The 20,786-nt window shown below is 40.6% G+C and overlaps 1 protein-coding gene across 9 annotated transcripts in view; it reads right to left on the bottom strand.

Annotated features, from left to right (window-relative positions):
• Window positions 1–7,915: 7,915 nt before the first annotated feature.
• The window catches only part of HECW1 (HECT, C2 and WW domain containing E3 ubiquitin protein ligase 1), a 267,082-nt gene continuing 254,211 nt past the window's right edge, over window positions 7,916–20,786 (bottom strand). For 8 of the 9 annotated variants that reach the window (XM_017823131.1, XM_017823109.1, XM_017823140.1 and 5 more), the window contains one exon: window positions 7,916–12,974. In XM_017823131.1, the coding sequence (XP_017678620.1) occupies window positions 12,863–12,974 (112 nt within the window). In that variant the 3' untranslated portion in view covers window positions 7,916–12,862. The remainder of the gene's footprint in view (window positions 12,975–20,786) is intronic. The other variant, XR_001876166.1, reaches the window with a different exon arrangement.

Genomic DNA, 20,786 nt, shown 5'->3' with positions numbered 1-20,786 from the left:
GGAGTGCCTGTCAGGTTCTGGGCTCCTCAGTACAAGAAAGACAAGGAGCTACTGGAGAGGGTCCAGCGGAGGGCCACAAAGATGAGCAACAGGAACACCTCTCTTACGGGGAAAGACTGTAGGAGCTGGGCCTGTTTAGTCTAGAGAAGAGAGGACTGAGAGGGGATCTCATTAATGCACGTAAATAACTCAAAGGTGGGTGCCAAGAGAATGACGCCAGACTCTTTCCAGTGGTGCCCAGTGATAGGACAAGAACCAGTGGCCATAAATTAAAACACAAGAACTTTCATCTAAGCATGAGGAAGAACTTTCCATCGAGGGTGGCAGAGCACTGGAACAGGCTGCCCAGGGAGGTTGTGGAGTCTCCCTCTCTGAAGACATTCAAAACCCACCGGAAGTGTTCCTGTGTCACAAGCTCCAGGTGACCCTGCCTTGGCAGGGGAGCTGGGCTGGATGATCTCCAGAGGCCCCTTCCAATACTAAGAGTTCTGTGTTTCTGTGATCTCTCCGGCCCAGGACCTCACTCTGTGGGCAATCAGGTGTGCCCCAAGGGAGTGGCAAGGCAGGAGTGTAAAGCCTGAGGTGAAACTGCAGGAACCGGAGGTAAAGGGCATGGCCATGTGGGGAATCTGGGCTCGGATCTTGCACTGAGGAGCAAGGGTGGTGGAAGGCAAGGAGACAATTGGCAGCAGCAGCTCTGCAGGAGCCAAATGCACCCGAGCTCACCTGATGAAGCCTTGGCCCCTGCGGTGCCTGAGGCACGAGCCTCAGTTAAGCCTTTCCCACAGCTGGGGTGTGCTGAGCACCTCTCCTCCATGCATGCCTGAGATCCAGGTGTCCCTTTGAGGTGTGCAGGAATTGCCTCCCAGTCATCTGTTTGTGCAGGCTGGTGGGAATTGCCTCATGGATTTGGCATGAGCCTAACTGGAAAAGGCTTGAGAAAAGGGTGTGCTCTGCTCACTTCTCAAGCTCTTCACCATCCAGCTCACTTCATGTGCGTGTTCAAAGGACCTGTTCTGTGTGGCCATTTATCGAGGCAGTGCTGTGGCATTTGTCTCCGTTAAGGGCACAGAATCTCCTGCCAACATCCAGAGAACCAAGGAGAAAAGACTAATGAGAGAACAGCTAAAGATTCAGTCCAAACCTGGGTCATTGATCAGGGATTGAAAAACAATCGCTGAAAAGGCATTTTGCTGGAATTCCCTCATTAATTTACTGCCAAATCTGATTTGCAGAAAAAAGTAGAACCATAGTATCATAGAACGGTTTGGGATGGAAGGGACCTTAAAGGTAATCTAGTTCCAACACCCCTGCCATGGACAGGGATACCTTTCACTCGACCAGATTGCTCAGAGCTTCACCCAGCCTGGCCTTGAACACTTCCAGGGATGGGGCATCTTGTAACTTCTCTAGACAACTTGTTCCAGTGCCTCATCACCCTCACCGTAAAGAATTTCTCCCTAATATCTGATGTAAACCTACTCTCAGTTTGAAACCATTCCCTCTTTTTCTGTCACTACTTGCTCTTGTAAAAAGTCTCTTTCTAGCTTTCTTGTAGCCTCTTGAAGCCTTCTCTTTTCCAGGCTGAACAATCCTAATTCTCTTAGCCTTTCCTTATAGGAGAGGTGCTCCATCCTTCTAATCATCTATACTTTAGGAATAAATTCCAGAACGAGTATATAGAGTAATGGACAGTTCAAGACTTACGGTATCATGTGCTTTCCATTCAAAAAGTTGCTAAAGCTGTAGCAGAGCCAGGCTGTTACTACTGAACAATAAAATCTGGATTAAACAGAGGTTATGAAATTGTTACATCTGAAAATACATATCAGTGGCATTTACTATGGAGAAGAGGTTGTTGCCTGACAAATATATTAGATCTTAAAAGTATGTTAATCCTAAATGAAGGTTTCAGATACTTAATTCTTGTGATATTTTCTACTTCTTTACTTACTTTCACAATCACATTTTTCTGGGGGGGGACCCTGCAAAAAATTTGGGAAAATGAGTGTAATTACTGACTCTGAAATATGAACAGATCTTCCTCAAAATACTTCGGGATATTTAGGTTTCCATGGCTATATTTTAAAATGAATTCTAAGTTTTAAATTATTAAATGCCTTTAAAAATCTAGCAATTTGTGTTATTGGGCTTAGGAAGAATTATCCACAGAATACAAACAATCCAACGCCCCTGCAATAAGCGGGGACATCTTCAACTAGATCAGGTAGCTCAGAACCCCATGTTTCCAGGGAGAGAGTATCTACCACCTCTCTGGGCAACGTGTACCAGTGTTTTACCACCCTTATTGTAAAAATTTTCTTCCTCATCTTTATTCTAAATTGACCTTCCTTCAGTTTAAAACCATTATGCATCGTTCTACCACAACACGCCCTGCTAAATTTTTTGTCCCCATCTTTCCTGTAGACCCCCTTCAAATATTGAAAGGTTGCAATAATTTCTCCCTGGTGCCTTCTCCTCTCCAGGCTGAACAGCCCCAACTCTACCAGCCTTACTTTATAGGAGAGGTGCTCCAGCCCTCTGAACATCTTTGTGGCCTCCTCTAGACTTGCTGCAACAGGTCTGTGTTGGGGTCCCCAGAGCTGGATGTAGAACTCCAGTGGGGTCTCATAAGAGTTGGATGTAGAACTCCAGTGAGGTCTCATGAGGGCATAGCAGAGGAGCAGAATTCCCTCTCTCGTCCAGCTGGGCACGCTGCTTTTGATGCAGCCCAAGATGTGTTTGGCTTTCTGGGCTGCATGTTACTGGCTCACATCCAGCCCCTCATCCACCAGCAGCCCCAGGTCCTTCTCAGCAGGGCTGCTCTTGATCCCCTCATCCCCCAGCCTTTATTGATACTGGGGTTTGCCCTGACCCAGGTTAAGGACTTTGCATTTAGCCTTGTTAAACCTCATGAGATTCTCAAGGGCCCAGTTCTAAAGCTTGCTCAGATCCTTCTGGGTGGCATCCCATCCTTCAGGTATGGCAACTGCCCCCCTCAGCTTGGTGTCATCTGCAAATTTGCCGAGGGTGCACTTGATCCCTTTGTCTGTGTCATTAATGAAGATATTAAATAACACTGGTCCCAGTACAGACCCCTGCGGGACACCACTTGTCACTGATGTCCACTGTGACTCAGCCATTGACCACTACACTCTGGATGCAACCATCCAACCAATTTCTTATCCATCTAACAGTCCCCCTATTGAATCCATCTCTCTCTAATCTTGAGGGAAGGATGCTGTGGGGGACCTTGTCAAAGCCTTTACAGAAGTCCAGATAAATCACATCTGTAGCCCTTCCCTTGTCCACTGATGTAGTCACCCCAGCACAGAAGGCCATTTGTTGGGTCAGGAAGGACTTGTCCTTGGCAAAGCTGTGTTGGCTGTCTCAAATCTTCTCCCACTTTACTATGCACCATAGAGCAGACTATGTTTTTCCTAGTTGTACCAGAATATTGTGGAACTGATACATCCTGTATTAATGTAAATTTTCCCTCTAGAAAGGATAAACATAAGCTTTATAACTCACTGTAGTTTCTCCTGTGCATTAAAACACCACTGATTTTAGACTTAAATACTGCAGCATAAACTTAAATGTGCTATCTACACAGGGAGAAATATGTGTGGATATGAACAATGCTTGATTTACTTAGAGACAAGCTAACAGACATATTTAGGCTGGTTACTGTCATACGTTACCTGCTAGTAAAATGTATACGCTTTTTCTCTCTTGTTTGGATATTCGGCTTCTATCACTGAAATATTATTAGCCTGCTGTATGCTCAGTTGCACTCAGATGGCATAGCAAACAGTGATTCCTGCTGGTACAGGTAATATTAACTGTTTTACACTTCCATATATTTTTTTTTCTGGCAGTAGCATCCAAGGAATTCATTCTCATGAGCTGTGTTTGGCCTGCAAGCTAAGCAGCAGGAGGTAAGGTGGAAGGCACCACCACAGTATTCTGTTTAAAACAATGTCCTTTTCAGTTTATATCTGCATGCACTAGAGTCAAAGAGTGATTTCTATATTGCCCTGAAGAGGTGGATCAAAAATATTGCATAGGGACATAAGCTTTGTTCAGTTTCATCAGTCTGACTCCAGCCTCATCATTAGAAGACATTTCTCAATATGTATGTATTCAGGCAGCTTGTGCATGATGGAGAAGTTACCCAAAGTAATCATCATCATCATCATCATCATCATCATCATCATCATCATCATCATCATCATCATCATCATCATCATCATCACGATCATCATCATGGTCCATTTATAACAGAAATATGAAATTTTACCATCCGTAGCTCAGCACACATAAGATTGTTTTTCAGGTGCTAAATTCATCTTTTCAACTTCCGTAATGGTAGATCTTCTGTGGCTGGAATTTCTGCAGGCTGCTGAAGTTCCATTATGAAGTTAGTTATTTTTCACTGAAGCTACTTATTTCTTGATGTGGTGGTTTTACCTATGAGGCAACAGGAAGAGTACACATTCCTCACCTGAGCTGTTTTGCTCCTGTATTCTTTAAATGCCTCTTGTCATCATGTAAAAGCACTTACACAAGAATTCTGAGTACCCAGCACCACTGAAAAACAGTCTTGCCACACTTTTGTACAAATGGAGGTTTCTGACCAGCTGCAACAAAAAAAGTGTTACTAATCTACTCTTTTCTAATTTAAGGAAGGAAAGCACAGCTCCACTAAGTGGCAGCAGTAGGCATCATTACTGCCAGCTTAATTATTTTTATATTTGTGAGAGATTTAATATAAACTAGTACTCATGTCACAATAACATTTATTCCTCTTTTTTACTCATAGGGTTTGATTTCATAATTTCCAAGACAGATGAATAAACTTGTGCTTAGGAAACCTAAGAGTAATCTTTCCAAATACTCTCACGAGTTCATATTTTGCAGAAATTCTCATTTGAATATCAATTTTACATGTAATAATATTAATTTACCAGTTGGAAAACACATCATAGAGGTCCCCACGCTTTATGTTGGTGCTCCTCAGGTCAGTTTCAGCTTCTCTGCAGTGCCCAGGCAGTCCCAAACACTGATTCACCTTTCACAAATTAGGGAGACTATATTTTACAAAATCCAAGATGCATCACTACTTATTTTATGGCTTTGTCCAGAGCACAAAGATAAACTGTTTCAGTCTGTACATTAGGAGGACTAAAATATGTAGCTGAAGCACAATGATAATGTTCAAAAGTCATGTTGTGGGCTTTACATACCATAGAAGCAGGGGCTGAATTCTAAGGTCCCAGTTCTGTTAATCAATGCACGGATAACTAGAGCTGTTAACTTACATGCTTAACGCAGGGAAGTTTATATTCAATTGCCAAAGATGCCAAGGCTGTCAGTAAACATATCCTCACACACTGTAAGTATAATCTTTTATAGTAATCTCTATTACTGATTTCAGCCATTCTTGAAAAGTCACTGATCAGATTTAGTACTGACATACCTAAGAGGTACTGCAGTCAAATCACAGCTTGTAACACAGTTCCTAAGGAGATTCCAGTGCTGCCCCAGCTGCATTCCTGAAAATCTGTTACCTAAACAAGGTGACTCTGTGTGGCATGCTGGTTAGGAAGCTATACTGCTTTGTCTACAGAGAGAACCATATTAAGTGCTGAAAACAGAAAAATAGGAGCATATGTAATTTATTTTTGTATGCTCTTTTGATTTTGGAAAACCATCATTAGGAAATCACACCCAGCAACAATTTTTCAATTGCTCTCTGCGGTCAATTTCAAAACTGACTGAACGGATTTTCAGTGTCACACCAGGGTATTTACAGCGCTTTTTTCTTACTACTGATTTATTTTGTAAGTGGGAAAAAAGAATAACCCAAACCAGTACTCTATTTTCATACTGAAAGATTTAAAAAGGGTCCCCAAAGTGTCCTCTTCACAGAAGGAAAGGAAGGTGACCTCAGTGTTAACTATTGCTTATCGTTGACACAGAAAACTCCCCCATGCAGCTCCACTATCTTCTGGTACCATAGGAGTTAATTAATTATATGAAATCCTACATGACAGCAAAGAAAAAAAACATCATTAGTTGCATATTTTGTGCTTTCCAGTGACTTCTGTTCTATTCAACCTCAAAAAGCTGTAACACGGCACTGTGGGGATGAGCTTCATTTACACTAGAGTTGAAACTATAAATCTGCTTTACATCAAAGCCTAACATAATAAGAACCAGGGCTTGTATTTCAGGCAGAATAATGTATTGGGGGTTTTTCTTCAAAATTTAGTTCCAAGAGGGTAGGAACTAAACAAACAAAGCCACACACTCTTCATCTTGATAAATCCATTAAAGGTATTTTCAGTCAAAATTGATTTTCAACTTTACCAGAATTAAATTAAAAAATAATAAAAGAGTGTGGCTTTGCAGCTCAAGGAGGATTTATGATTAGAGGAGACTCAGCAGATCCTTTGTGGCTTTGTTCTCCAGATGTGACAGCTATTGTCCAGTCTGGCCTCTTGTACAAGAATGAACATCAGGCTGCAAAAGGATTTATTGTCCATTGTAGGTAAAAACTATGACACTGCTACCACAGGGCTGGAAGGGATTATTATTGCTTTGTAATATTCTATAGGATTATGGAGTTTTGTTACCATGCCAAGAGAGACATCTGATGTACACATGGAGCATTCAGGTGGGCTGCTGCTCTTTTTTAATGGAAATTCAGTAATTGGAATAGAATGGGTTCTGGTAAAGGGTATAATTCCAGCCACATACACAGATCACCACTACAGAAACTGACACCTCTGATGCACCCTAATGATCAGCAACTCATCTCACTGGTTTTTATTAAATATTGATTTTCCCTTCCTTTATACGTGAACAATTCAGAGAAATCTAGCTTAGTGTCACAAATGGCCTCTCCCTCACTTCTTCCTCACACACATGCACAATCACACAAACAAGTTTTGAACAAAGTCTGTGCTGAGATCTGGATTTTTGAGCACGTGCATGGGCAGGTGCTGCTCTTGCCACCACCACCATCACCCCTGCCACAGGAGAGCCAGCAATGGCCTGGGGCTTGTGGACCTGTGCTCCTCCACACAGGATGAAAGGCAGTGCTAACTGCAGAGGGTCTCTCACCAGTTCTCACAGTCACATAGTTTCACATTTGCTACTGATTTGTCCTGTGCAAGATATGCTTACCATTTCTGTTGGAGCGTCTTCCACGGATTTATATTTTCCCTCATAAAAACTGTGTCTCGTGTTTAAGCTTTCCCATCCTTCACATTGTACCATAATCCTTCATGGAGTGCTGTTTGTGTAAGAAAACAGGTATGGTCAGCAAGGTGTCTGCTGATGGTGTATCTGAGGCGTGTTAATCTATCCTGGAATGTGTTAATGAAACATGCCTGAGATATTACAGTGACGAGCAGGAGAGAAATGGGTGTGACACACTGAGATGCCAGAGCATCTTGCTATGTATTTGCTGTCAACACTTATGCAGACCCAGCACATGCTATTAAGAAATCATTGCACTTGCATTTCATACCTATAATGCAGTAATTATATCCAGAAGCAAGGTATGCGTAAGCAGCATATACATTTCCTTTGTCCCTCTGTTTGACCAGACATTTTCCACAGTGAGGAATAAGCTCACAGGCTTTCAAAGCAGGGCTGGCCTTAGGGTAGTCTAGGAGAGTATGGGGGCACTGGTTATGCATGCTTATGTGGAAAACCTCAAGTTTTAGACGTGTACCCTGAGAAATTGAATAAAAGCAGTGGAAGGGCCTGAATGCAATGGTCAGAAAGGATATGATCCTGGAACCGCAGTTCCTGAAATGAGTGGACTTTGACCAATGCCAGTCTTCACCCACTCTAACATACATCCTCTACAAAATAATTTATTTGTAATAGACAGTCCACACAATGCCATAACAAAGTGATTTTATTGACATTCCTCTATAGTGATATGGTTGAATAGAAAGCACAGCCTGAGTATCATGTGACATTTTTCTGTCAATATAAGCAAAATCAGTCCAGTAATGAGGACCTTTCCTGCCATTGACTTTATGTAGTCTTTAACAAAAACCATAACAGACATTTCTGTTAGATAAAGTGGAAGCTGCAGGGAATTTGGTTAATGGTACAATATTTACTATACCTAGTAACTACTATCTACAGGCATCTGTTTTTCTACTAGAACAAAGGACCTACATGACTCACTAGAGAGAAAGTAACAATCCAATCTTTTGGACCTTGTGATAACTGGAAAACCTATCCCAGATTTAGTATATTGCAGTAATTTTATCTTTCAATAATGAACACTGAGGTACAGCAAGAATAATAAAAAAGCACCGCATTTGTTGTAGAAAGATCTGTTGGTCTGCACTGGACTGAAAGTGTTTAATCTTGACTGGGAAGCCCTATTAATACTACTACAGAGACAGGGCAAATATTATTTCAACAGAAATTAAAAAAATCTCCAGTCAAATTTGTCCTTCTGAAATTCCACAGACTGTCACAGGATTAATTGTGAAGGACGAGTTTAACTCGTCCCCTGTGCGCTTATATTTTAGCTTATTTCAGATTTGATTTTCATGTTCAAATTTAGTATCCTATTGTTTCCAACTAGAGGTATGTCAACTCTTTGTTACAGTGAAACTAGAATAACAAAACACAAACCCAACAAACACCCCCCTCCCCACAGGCTGTCTCTCAGACTAGACTATGAACTTAAACCTCAGCTACAGTCCATTGAAAAGTTCACTGGCACTTGAGCAAACTGGGTGAAAAAAGTCCCCTGTGTCAGATTTGTAAAAAACTCATGATTTCTCCATTAGGTGTTAGATGTAGTTTGGACCACTCACTTCTTTCCTTGTCATAGCCATGGGTCTCCCTGGAACACAAAAGTCAAGTTTTGAATATGCACAGCCACATGACTGAAACTGAAAGCTCATGTAATGCATCGCAGACCGAACTGACAGCATTTGGTAGTGCTGTTAACAATAATACTTGCTTTTACTGGATCAAATCCTGCATAGCTGATGTGGTTGAACAGTCAGTGAGACTACCTCAAGGTGGAAGACCTACTGGTGATCTAAAATACCTGTTTTCATTCTCTTATCTTCAGATCAATGTAGGGCAACAGGATTTCATAAAAAGAAATATCCCCCTCCCTCCCTCTACCATTAATACTATCATGACAACCACTGAGAAACATATAGACCCTCTGAAAACATACAAGTTGTCAATATTCATTGCTCCCACCAAAAACTAGAATTCACAAAAGCTGTCAGATTGCCTCTTTCATTTTTCATTTGCATTTTAAAAATCTATTGATGTTGATGTCATACCTTAATCTAGCCACCACGATATCTGGTCACCACCATGTTTAAAGGGAACTGAGGTTTAAAGAGCTCAAAAGATTATTTTACTGTAAATCTGCCCTATGGAATATCTTCTAGTCTTTCCCGTGGGGAAACAATGAAACCAGAATTTCTGTAATCAACAGTCAGTGTTTAACAAATGAAAACACAGACTTGGGGAGTGAGTAACAGCATTTGAATCAAAAGATGAACAAGGAAGGGTATATGTCTTGCATATGCATAACGACAAAGTCAAGGAATTGCTTAATGGGCAGGTTAAATAACAGGCCAAGGGAGACAGGTTCCACCCTCTCTCCTGTTAGCACCATTCACTGCCTCACTCCAACATCACAACGCCACTTAGATGCATGGCTTCCCCTTACTCCAGGCTGGGACTGGATGCTGCCCATGGTATGACACAATGAAAGGAGAAGCATCGACCTGGATATTCTAGAGTTTGAAAACCTGTTAGGGTAGGGCATTTGGGAAGAGAGAGGGATAGGACTGGAATGGTAGAATACCAGAACAGCCGAGTATGTAATTTTCTTTTTCTCTGTTTTATGAAAACAGCCAATTGTCTCTATTCCTGGCTTTAGATCCAAAAAACTTGCGAGGAAGTCTGCATGACTTCGTCAACTTAGAAAGCAACCTTTTAAAAATATTAGGCTGTGGGCTGGAAAAACAGCTTGGATCAAGGATTTTGATGGGAAGTAGCTGGCTGTGCTGCATGTTTCTCAGAGCAGGAATACAAAGTGCTCGAGATGGCATCTGCCAAACATAATCTATTTTACATAATCTAGCAAGTGTCAGAACATGTCGTGAAGAAGAATTTTAGGAGAAAGCTTTCCATATTTCAACCAATGGGGTTTGATGCTGTCTCTGAAATACAAACATCTTTTATTATGCTACAAAAAATAGTTTCACTTTTTCTTAATAAAATATAGTTTTAAAATACTTAAAAAAATTCAACTATACAGCATTGTAAAGATTGGATTTTTTTTTTTTTACTTTTTTTTTTTTACTTTTTTACTATGTTAATGAGACAGCTTTTGATTTTCTCTGGCCAAACATGGAGCAACCACCTGGATGCTTCTCTTTCTTTTCTTCTAATGTTGGAAGGCATCCAACATTTGACATAGTGCAGGTAACCATAACACATCACCAGGAATAAATTAAGAACCATACAGGAATCACTGGATTTTGGGGTTCAGAGGTGAAGAAGCAGAAATTGGAAGATTTCACGTTCAGTCTTTCCTGGTGTCACTTGTTCTGATGGAATTTATGTGCATATGACAGATGCTCTCAGAAAAATGCTAAGTTTTCCATCTCTCCTGAGCAGTTGGGCTGGTCATGTGGAATAGATGCCTGAGAGTTCATTTATGGAAATACTAAACATCATTTCTGGTGTGTGGTACAGTGAAGTTTGCCTGTAGCTGCAGCCTCCCTCTGCAACTGTAAAATGATTACTCAATAAGAACAGTAACAGCATACTATAAAATAGATTCTCAGTAAAAGCCATACATTAAATTAGTATAAAATTGGCAGAAATATCACAGAAATTGAATGAATGGGGCAATTTAAATATTCTAATTTTTTAATGTATCATTGACAAAAGCTATTATTTCTGCTTCTGTTTTTGGGTCCATCACCTTTCAAATACCTGTTGTTCTAAGAATAAAATCAAGAGAATGATCTAAAACTGTCAGATGCAGTGTTTCAAGTGAGATGAGATTCTGCACAGCCACCATAAAACTATGCAAGAAAGCAGCGTCCAATCTTTTTCTCTGAAGAGAAAACTTGGATGTGTTAGACCTTACACTAATCTCCTCATTTTACAATTTGCTGAAGCATAGTTAACACAAAGCTACCAGTAACAAGCCCCCAAGGGGGTGTGGTATTTCATGTGAGCTGCTAGACACCACGATGTTACCTTCTCACTTACCTTCACAAGGCTCTCTGTTCGTATTTCACGCATCCTTTAACATATTTAGTGTCAGAAGATACTCGTATTTCCTTTTCCCAGTCAAGACAAACACTTTCAATCTGAGATTAGTCTTGGAAAACAAGGGCAGCAAAGATTAATAAATAGAACATAATCAGAGCAGTGAGGTTGACTGTAAGAGCCTCAGCATAATTCATCCGAAGACAATCTTACTGCTGTTTTGCTTTTGTTGCCTGGATTCAGAGTTGGAATGCAAAATACACCAAACTGAAGTGGGTTATGTCTGTAGTAACAAGAGCTAGATTTTTAGTTTAGTGGTATCTAGCATGACTGGAGGGCCTTTGGGCTTCCTCCAAGAGGAATTGCAACAAAGTCTTAACGCACAGAGAGTTACAGTCCTCTTCATCCCTGACAAACACCCTCAATCAATGCAGCTTCTTATCTGACAGACCCTAGATGAAAACATTTTGTCTACAACCAACCACTCTTGAGGATATGGAGAATTCCACTGAACAAGAAAAGAAAAAAGACAGACCGAAAACAACCCCCACCAACCACAGATTAGCCCAGCCTGACAGAAAATAAATGGCTTCTGACACAGGGGATGGGATTGTCTAGACTTCTCATTTGGAAAGGAGCATTTTCAACATCAGAAAACAAAGATCTGGTAAACAGAACCCAAGAGTATTCATAAGAGTAGAACATTCTTCTTACTTCCCCTTTTCCTTGTCATATACAATACTAAGGTAAGGGAGCCTTGTCCTTTATGCTACATAATAAAACATCCTTCTTGAATGTGCACAACCTTGTGCTTCTTGTGTGGTAAACATTACAATGGAGATGCCCCTCCCAATATATCTGAAGTGCAAGTTCTCTCCAGTACTGGCAAGCAACAATCATAACAATCTCTTATGCTTTTTGCATTGCATTACAGGTTGGGTTTTTTTAATTTTTGAAGGTCATATCTGCACCATGTATCTGTGCCAGTTCCAGCTGATGCACCTGATCGTGAGTTCGTATATAAAAATTTCAGTTTTCCTCACAGATGTCTCTCAGATGGACAATACACACAGGGAAAATAAGGATGGATGAAGATATATTTGACCAGCTCCTAGTACTGGATTCAACAGTTAAGAAGATGGGCTGTGAATTGATTTTAGGAGATGTGGGTATATAAAAGCTTGGAATGTTTGATGAGGGTTTTTTTTATTTTTTAATCAATGCAGGTGGAAGTAAACATTTATTAACATTTGGTCAAGTGTAGTGTAACTTGCATTTGTATTTTCATTGTTATTAATGGAGGTATGTAGAGATATACAGAAACCTTGAGACAGTTGTTTTTCTATTGCATACAGACTAGCAGTCCATTGGAAACAGAGGATGAAAGCATGAAGGTTAGATCGTAGAGGGCAGCAGTTCTTCATGCACAGCTTTTGTTAATCTTGATTTTTTTGTTGTTGTTTTGTTTTGTTTTCAAAAATAAAAACATGGGAAACCAAGATCAAATGATGGTGGACAGGAAACGTGACATCATCAGCCATAAAAACACCAGAAGTGCCTGAACCCCTCATTCAAGTCCAAAGGTGCTAGTTTCTTCAACAGCTGTCAGCAGCTTTTCATACAGCATAGAATATGAGGGGTAAGGTGGAAGATCCAAACGGTTGAAACATGTATGTGCCCTGCAAAAGGAAAAGATGCTACATGTTAAGTTTAATCTAAAAAACTTGACAAAATAATAACTGAGAAAACTTGATCCTACTGAGACTCGAAACATTCAACTTCACTAAAGAGAGAGAAAAATAAATCCCAACTGTTAAAGGAAAATCTTTGAACTGCACCAAAATATGAGGTGCTGAAATGTACGTGCACATACACATGAATATTTCACAAAGAAGACACAAGCTAAGTATCAACGTAACATCATTCTCTGGTATCCCTGCTTTAGATGCTGCAGGGATCTTGTAGGTATCTTGATGGAGAAGAATGCTGGAGGTCACTGAGGAGCTGGGGTCTAGGCCCTGATAGAGGGAAAACTTCACTACTATAATTTTAGTTGCTTTGTGATTTTTTTACAAAAAATGGAATTGAGCTGTACATTCAACACAAGCAGCCAGTAAGTTTTGCATCAGTGGATAAGGATAATGTGATGGACTATACTGACAGAATGGGCTCAGCATGTGTTTGCAAGTGAGGCAGGGCTGACTGGTAAAAGACCATTCAGGGATCTGCTAACTGAAGAAGGAAGGCTGCTGAAAATGTTCCTGCAAGTCAGCTGTTGGCCATCTGCTGTATGTCTGGCCTTTCAATGTTATTTATTTGCAGTAGCCAAGACAAAAGCAAAACACTTTGTGCAGAGCAAGCTGCAAACTTGATGACCATCTCTTCCCCTGGTTTTACCATTATATTTACCCTCCATTACATTTACATTGGCAGCACCTTCAAAGGAAGCTGTGGAATGGGTTCCATGAAAGCCTCCACCTTGTTGCAGCTTTTCTGGCAGCAGCAATCAGACCCAGAGGCAGATTACACTTCACTGTGTGAGGTGCTACACAAATGTGGAGTAAAGAAACAGTCTCTGCCCCAACAGTTCAGCCATTTCAACTGACGAAAAAACTGTAGAGCTTGTTCAACAAACGGGGATGAAGAGGCACCTTTTCATTAAAATAGTTCAAGTTTTTTCACGCAGCTTAGAGTTTTACATGATGCTAGCAATATTTCTATTTCCTCTTGCTCGCTTGACAAATGTGGCTTGACAGAACTGCGCAGGAGGAAATTTAGCCTCAATGACTAATGATGTCTGAACTTCTCGCCCTGAGTATTTTTAGGAGCCATGAAGTTGTTTTACGTCTAGCTTTCTTATCTCATACTTTAATTCAATGCTATTTCTTCAAAACTGATGCAGCAGAGCTATCTTGGAGAAAACTACATGAAACTGTGCTAGTCATCTCTTAGGCCACCCACAAAGTGGGAAAAACATAATACTAGAAGATGGGCTGGCCTGAGACTTGTAGATTCAAAGGGAGAGTTTTATCAAGCACTAGTGGTGAATCATTAAAAACAATCAGGCAACTGAAATAGCCAGAGGCACGTAATCTTCACTGCATCACAGAACTTCAATTAGGAGAGCTTTTACCATCCTTTTCCCCCTTCTGAATGAAGATTTGTTAGCTGGTCACTCTCAGAGAGAGTACAATAAACACAAAATTTGTGGAAACGAGCTGGGAACACTTGAGTTAGTGAAAAAGGAACATTAATAAAGCCATTACTCAATTCATCTCTTGAAATTAAACATGGCAGCCCATGTGCATTATCCATGAGTAGCACTGCACTGTTTATTGTTTATCTCAGCAATCTTATGGCAGCATAAGTTGTTTCTACAATCCATTGCCAATACATATCAACCACTGGGAGTTAATTAACTGAAGGATTCTTGTAGTCCATTCAGAACATGTCTATCACAGGCAAGACAGCACCATGCAAAGACAGCCAGTCTTGAGGGGCTCAGTTGCCTGGCTCCAGAACTGGAAGCAGCATAGCCATGGTGGCTCAGGTGTGGATTCTGCTAATGTAACTTTGCAGAATCTGAAGATATCTGTATGGTACTTAACCATGGCACATTTAACTGTTTGAGACAAAAGCATCTCAGACGTTGCTGTTGTGCATCCTATCATGTGGTGCAGACACATCCACAGCCACTGACTCTCATGTTTACTGTCTTGCAGACATTCATCTTGACAGATCATTATCCATTTCATTTCATGCTGATTATGAAACAACCTTGCAATGCTGTTGACTTCTAGTTATCCTTGACCTAGGCAAATTCAGAAAAAAGATAATTCTTTTTCTTAATATGAGGTTTGCAGAAGTGGACTCTTCTATGGAAGGTCTCAAGCAATTTACTGTGGGGAGAAACTATTACAAAGAAAGGGAAAAAAGTTAACGTTTCTAGAAACACTGAAGCATTTTGCCAAGCAACACTCCCACGTTCACCACTTAAACAACTTTACAGAAAAAACCCCTTTCATTCTAAAAAATGTCATCAAATTAATTAATGAAAAATTATTTTCAGGAGTATGATTCGGGTTAGGTTTACACTTCTACCTACTTATGGTGCAAACCATAATATATTGCTAAAGGCAAAGCCTGAGTTCAAATTCTGGTTTGTGAAACTAATATGGATCTACTGCAGCTTCAATGATGCCTGTGAAGCCCACCCAATCTTACAAAAAGATAATTATGTGCAAAACTGTCTATTTTACATTCAGCAATGGGCCTAATTGCTTCTTTGCTGCAAAGGTTGTATCCACTCATGTAACTGCACAATATACTCTGCTTCACCTGAAATGAGAGAGAAGGTTGACTGGGACTCCTTCTCATTCAGCTTTCCCTCTCTCCTCAGTATTGCTGTGCATACTGCCTTGCCTCTTGCAACTGAAAGCTGAAACATTTATTTTCCAAACTGGACTAAAGCTAAATTGCTCAGTCTCTAGTATGTTATATCATATGCTGTGTGATAAAGCAGTACACAGGGCAATTAAGAGTCAACAACATTTTCCATAATATTTTCCACTGTTGCCTAACTGTGCCCTGTCCACTAAAGGGGTAAATTACTCCTGAACCATGTTGGCCTCCTACTACTCATCCCAGTGAGAGTGTCTACAGTAAGCATAATTCAGGGGACACTTGCTACATATATTGGGGTGAAAACATTACATCAGGAGTGCAAGAAACAGTCATAGCAATAAGAAAATATTTCTTCCCTTGATTAAGCCTCCTACCACATAAGCCTGGTGACATTTGAGAGGGTGTTCAGGGACTGAGAGGTCTGGAATAAGAATCAGATTGGTAAGAGCTTTTATGGGAAGGATTCTGGCTTCTCTAGAAGAAAATGGAAGATAAAGTCATGTAAACCAACTCTGACCCTCATATGCCCTCATCCTCCAGTAAGTAAAGCAGTAAATGGACCACTTAAAATTTCATTCCTCTTGGCAGACTGTGTTTATTGCTTAAAGTAGTTATGGTGGGCTTGAACCTTTAATCTTGCTCACTGTTCACAGTACTGTGCTATTTCTCTTCTAAGAATTCTCTCTAAAAATTATAAGCTTTTAAGACTTTTGCATTCTTCTTTTCTTTGTCACTTCCTTTATTCCCCATAAAGATGAGAATCTAAAGGCAGTAAAAGTGGGCACAGAACTCCTTAATTATAGCTTGAACTCTTCAACTAAAATAAGACTCACATTCTAACATAAACATGCCTGTCAGGCACAAACTGGGCAGCTCTCCTTTTCACCTTGCTTTCTTTAGATGAACCCACAAACCCCTCTTTGATTAACCTCAGGACCCACAGGTAGCAATTTTTGTTCCTTTTGACTTAGTTGCTGTCTGGGAACCAGTGCTTAATAGATGAATGTAGATTTGTAGATAATATTCCTGTTTTATGTGAGAAAAGAGGACACAGAAGAGGGATGAAAGATAAGGAAAAAGAAAAGACAGCAAAGCCTATGCACCCAGTCCATTGGGGAAGAAGGAAATTTTGAGAATAAAGTTCTTTGTAGTCCCATACAATCTGTCTTAGCTGCTATATGGGATTCTGTGGTGATTAAATACTTGATCATCTAACAGAGAGGGACAGAATTCTCTTACAAAAGTTCAGATATTTACTAGCACTGGTAATTTGTATCATATATAACATGCATTACTGTGCTGAATGAATATCTCTTCTGAGGAAAGGGTAGTTGCAGCTCAGCACTGTTGGGAAAAGTGACCTCATTGTGTCAGATGTGATTATTTGAATCACTGCAATACATTCTGAGGTCCTTACCTAACTGACACTCAAACAGACATAACCTTGGAGCTGACAGGAGTTTTTGCCAGGTGAGGAGCACAACCGGAAGATGGGGCAGTGGCATTTGTAGGCACTGAACACTTTTGTGACTGAGAATTTTAAAAGAGGGAACTGTTGCCTCCTATAGCTGTAGTAGAAAGCACTGCCAGTTCTTTGTACAGCTTTGTTTTGGGCTGGGAGTTCCAATCCCACATCAGATGAAGCTATGATGTCCCAGCTAGAAAACCAGTTCATTAATGTTTGGTGGGTAACAAAAAATCAGTTCTTACAGAACTACTGCTAAAACTACTAGTTCAGTCTAAAATACCTGCATGACCCAGGAAAGGTGAAGAGAGGCTTCCTGCTTCAGAAGAGTCTGTAGCTGGAAGAATTCTATAACCATCTCTACTCAGGCAACAGTTACAAGAAGCAAAACATGTAACTCCTTTATTTTGGGGCAAAAGTTTGCATATTAGATAGGGAGAGTAAAACTCAACTGTGATGAATACAATTGAACCTGTTGTTTCATATGACCTGTTATTTCATATTCGTATGTTTGGAAGAAACCCTGCTGAAGATTTACACTGACAGATCTGCAGACTGACTGCTGGCAGTCTCCTTGGGACCTGCTTCAGGGTCATTGTCTGGAGGTCTGGGATTAAAGCAGCGTCTCTGAGCTGTATTGTGCCTCAACTTTCTAACATGTGTGGTCTCAAAAGTAAATATAGATAGGAATAATGTGTCTGGCACACATGCACACCACAGAAATAAGATACAAGTGTTATCTTACTCTTAGAGGAACACATTACACCACAATTACCCTGTTCATGGCAGGGGAACTGGTACTGATGAACAAACCCACCAATTTAGAATGAAGTTACTGGATTCTTAGCCTTCCTGAAAAAGTCTTTCTTACCCTCAGCGCTTTCAAGAAGCACTCTAAGTGTCATGTATTAGTGGTTATTCTTTGAAAAGTGTTGCATTTTAGAAACTTACACCATGCCTCTTTTCTGGGAGTGCCATGTTGTTGCTGCAAGTGCAAAAGCATAGGTGGTTTAGGTATTACATTAGGTATTGCATCTTTGTTCACTATAAGCAAATGGTAGTTGCATGCTCCATTGCCAGAGTGTAAGGACAGGATGCAAGGGAGGTTCACCTAACTACTTCAGCCATCTGGAGCAGAAGCAAGGGAATACAGAAAGAGGCCTGGACTGTCCTCGTAGAGCTAAAAGTTCTCAGTGCTTTGTAAAGCAATTGAAAACTGAAAGGCCAGACTAACCTATCCCCAGTGACTATCTACCTGGATGTCAAGAAAGCCAAATACATCAGCTTCCATAATATCTTTCAACACATTGCATTTATTGGGTCACAGACTAAGAACTAAGGCCACTAGAACAACTATGCATAAGCACATAAGCAACTAAATCTGATGATTTCTAAGACATGAGAAAGCTGGTGTTTTTTTCCCTAGGACTTTGAAAACATGGGAGTGACTCTCACTGCGAAACTGTAGGAATTGTTGAAGTGACGAGGGAATTTGTTGTGGTTTATTGTAAACAGCTAAAGTTAGTTACATTCACATCACAGGGCCCAAAAGGCCTACAGGATATGACATATGTTTTTTAGCCTCTAAGTCTAAGTAAGTACAAAAATCTAAATAAACATGAGCAAACCATAAACAGGCATATAAAAAAAGTTTTAAGTAATACTCATTTAGTTGCTTAACTAAGGATTTAGGGAACCTCCAGGCTTAGCCTGTGTGTTTTATGTTATTTCTTAACACCATGTATACTTGGCAGCAGCCCATAATTTTATAAAATGCAGGCAATAATTCATGGTGATCAAGCTGTGTTTATTCCCCAGGAGCAAGTGTTGTTTCTTTTTCCTCTGGCTGAAATGAATGCAGAGCTCTAAGACTTCCAAACGTTGCTACCAACTTTCACCTGGAAAAGAGGTCTCTTTCAGGGAGAGCAACAAGTTTGGTGATCAGCAGACAAACATAAAATCGTTAATGTGGATATCTCGGGGCTAACTGAATCTAGGTCATAAGTAATGCCTAGGTTCACAAAGAAAGTTAAGCAGAGCAGAAAGAGGCCAATTACCTTTTCAGAACTTGACGGGTCAGCCCAGGGCATGTTCTGTGCACGTGCCAAGGTCCACCCTCCCCTCTCACCCCTTTCCACCCCAGAAGGAGTGCAAAGAGAGCTCTGCAGAAATGCTGCACAAGTCTGTGACTGCTAGTTGCTGACTTTCAACAGGCAGGAATGCCCTCATTAAGCTCTGAACCTCTTAGATAGAACCAGGGTATATATATTCTGCAAATGAGGATCCAGACTATGCATAGCAAACTTGCTTTCAGGCTTTCTTTCCACATTTTTGGCTGAAGCTGGGAGTCATCTCACTGACCTTACATGTTTTCATTTGTTTTTAAATCTAGCTTTCATGTAGGCTCTAGTTCTCCATATTGTCTCTATAGAGTCTTTGTGGTAGATGGACATAAATCAGAATATACCAGGTGTGACTCAGCTTAACAATTTTAAAAATCTGTGTTCAGGTGGGATGAACTGTTCCTTAAAAACACTTACTTTCCTTTTCCTAACTTTAGAGGGAGTCCATATAAGATGTCAGCTCCGAATGCCTGGTGATATAGTGCCCTGGTCCAGTTCCTGCATCTCCCCACTGAATAAACATGGGCTTGAGCATGGACTAAGAGGGTGATCAGATTTGGAATTTGCCTCTCTGGAGGACTCTGGAGGTTTACTCAAGTTCATGTCTTATAGCATGTTTCTGGGTAAACAACATGGACAGCAAGTAACGAGAAAACTGGACCAGACCCTTTGTTAAGTGATTGTCTGAATACATTTCCAAGGTCTGTGCATAGAGATTTTTGCTCTGTGCCATGAAAGTGACCTCCTTTGGACTGCAGCTGAAAGCAAATGATAGGAGCAGGGAGACAGCATCCTTTGGAGGGCAAACGTGATGTAAAAGGGCCATGTAGCAAAAGTGTCTCAGAGGTGCTGAAATGCTGTTTAATGTCAATGGGGCAGAGCCTCAGGCAACTGTAAGGACATCCAAGAAAAGGTGACTCACTTCAGTGAGAAAGGATGAGTGCTGGTCACTCAGGAAGTGGTGAGACAGAACTCAGAGCTGAATGTATCACTGGCTGTGCCAGGGCTCTCTTGAGTGGCCTTAAGCAAGTCAAACCACCCCTCTGTGCCCCTGTCCCTTTGTTCCAAAAAGGAAGATGACCCCTCCTTTGGGAAGCACTGCCAAGTCTGTTGATTCTGTATGACATTATAACTCATTTGCTCCTAGCTGGCTGACTGAACTAGATGTAACAAATTGGATATTATCACCACAAGGTCTGATATCCTGTCACTAAGATTCTTCATTATGTAAAAGGGGAACCATCAGAGCAAATGAAGGGATTATGCTCAGGTCTCCAGCCAAAACTCAGAGACAGATTTTGGCTTCATGTCTCTGTAAATTCACAAGTATTTTTACTAGTACTCTGGAAGTAAAGGGATCAGAATCAGTTGACACGTTCCTGCTGGTCTGGATTTGTTCTAGAATCAAAATAAGAGAACTAGGTTTGGATCTATGGAAATCTTTATCTTAACCATTTCCAAGGATTCCAACTAGTTTAAATCAAGCCTGTAAATCAAAA

This window comes from Lepidothrix coronata, unplaced genomic scaffold (genome assembly GCF_001604755.1).
Source record: "Lepidothrix coronata isolate B3197 unplaced genomic scaffold, Lepidothrix_coronata-1.0 Scaffold3, whole genome shotgun sequence".
Lineage (NCBI taxonomy): Eukaryota > Metazoa > Chordata > Aves > Passeriformes > Pipridae > Lepidothrix > Lepidothrix coronata.
The sequence above is the reverse complement of the archived record's forward strand: the minus strand, read 5'-3'. Positions and strand labels throughout refer to the sequence as shown.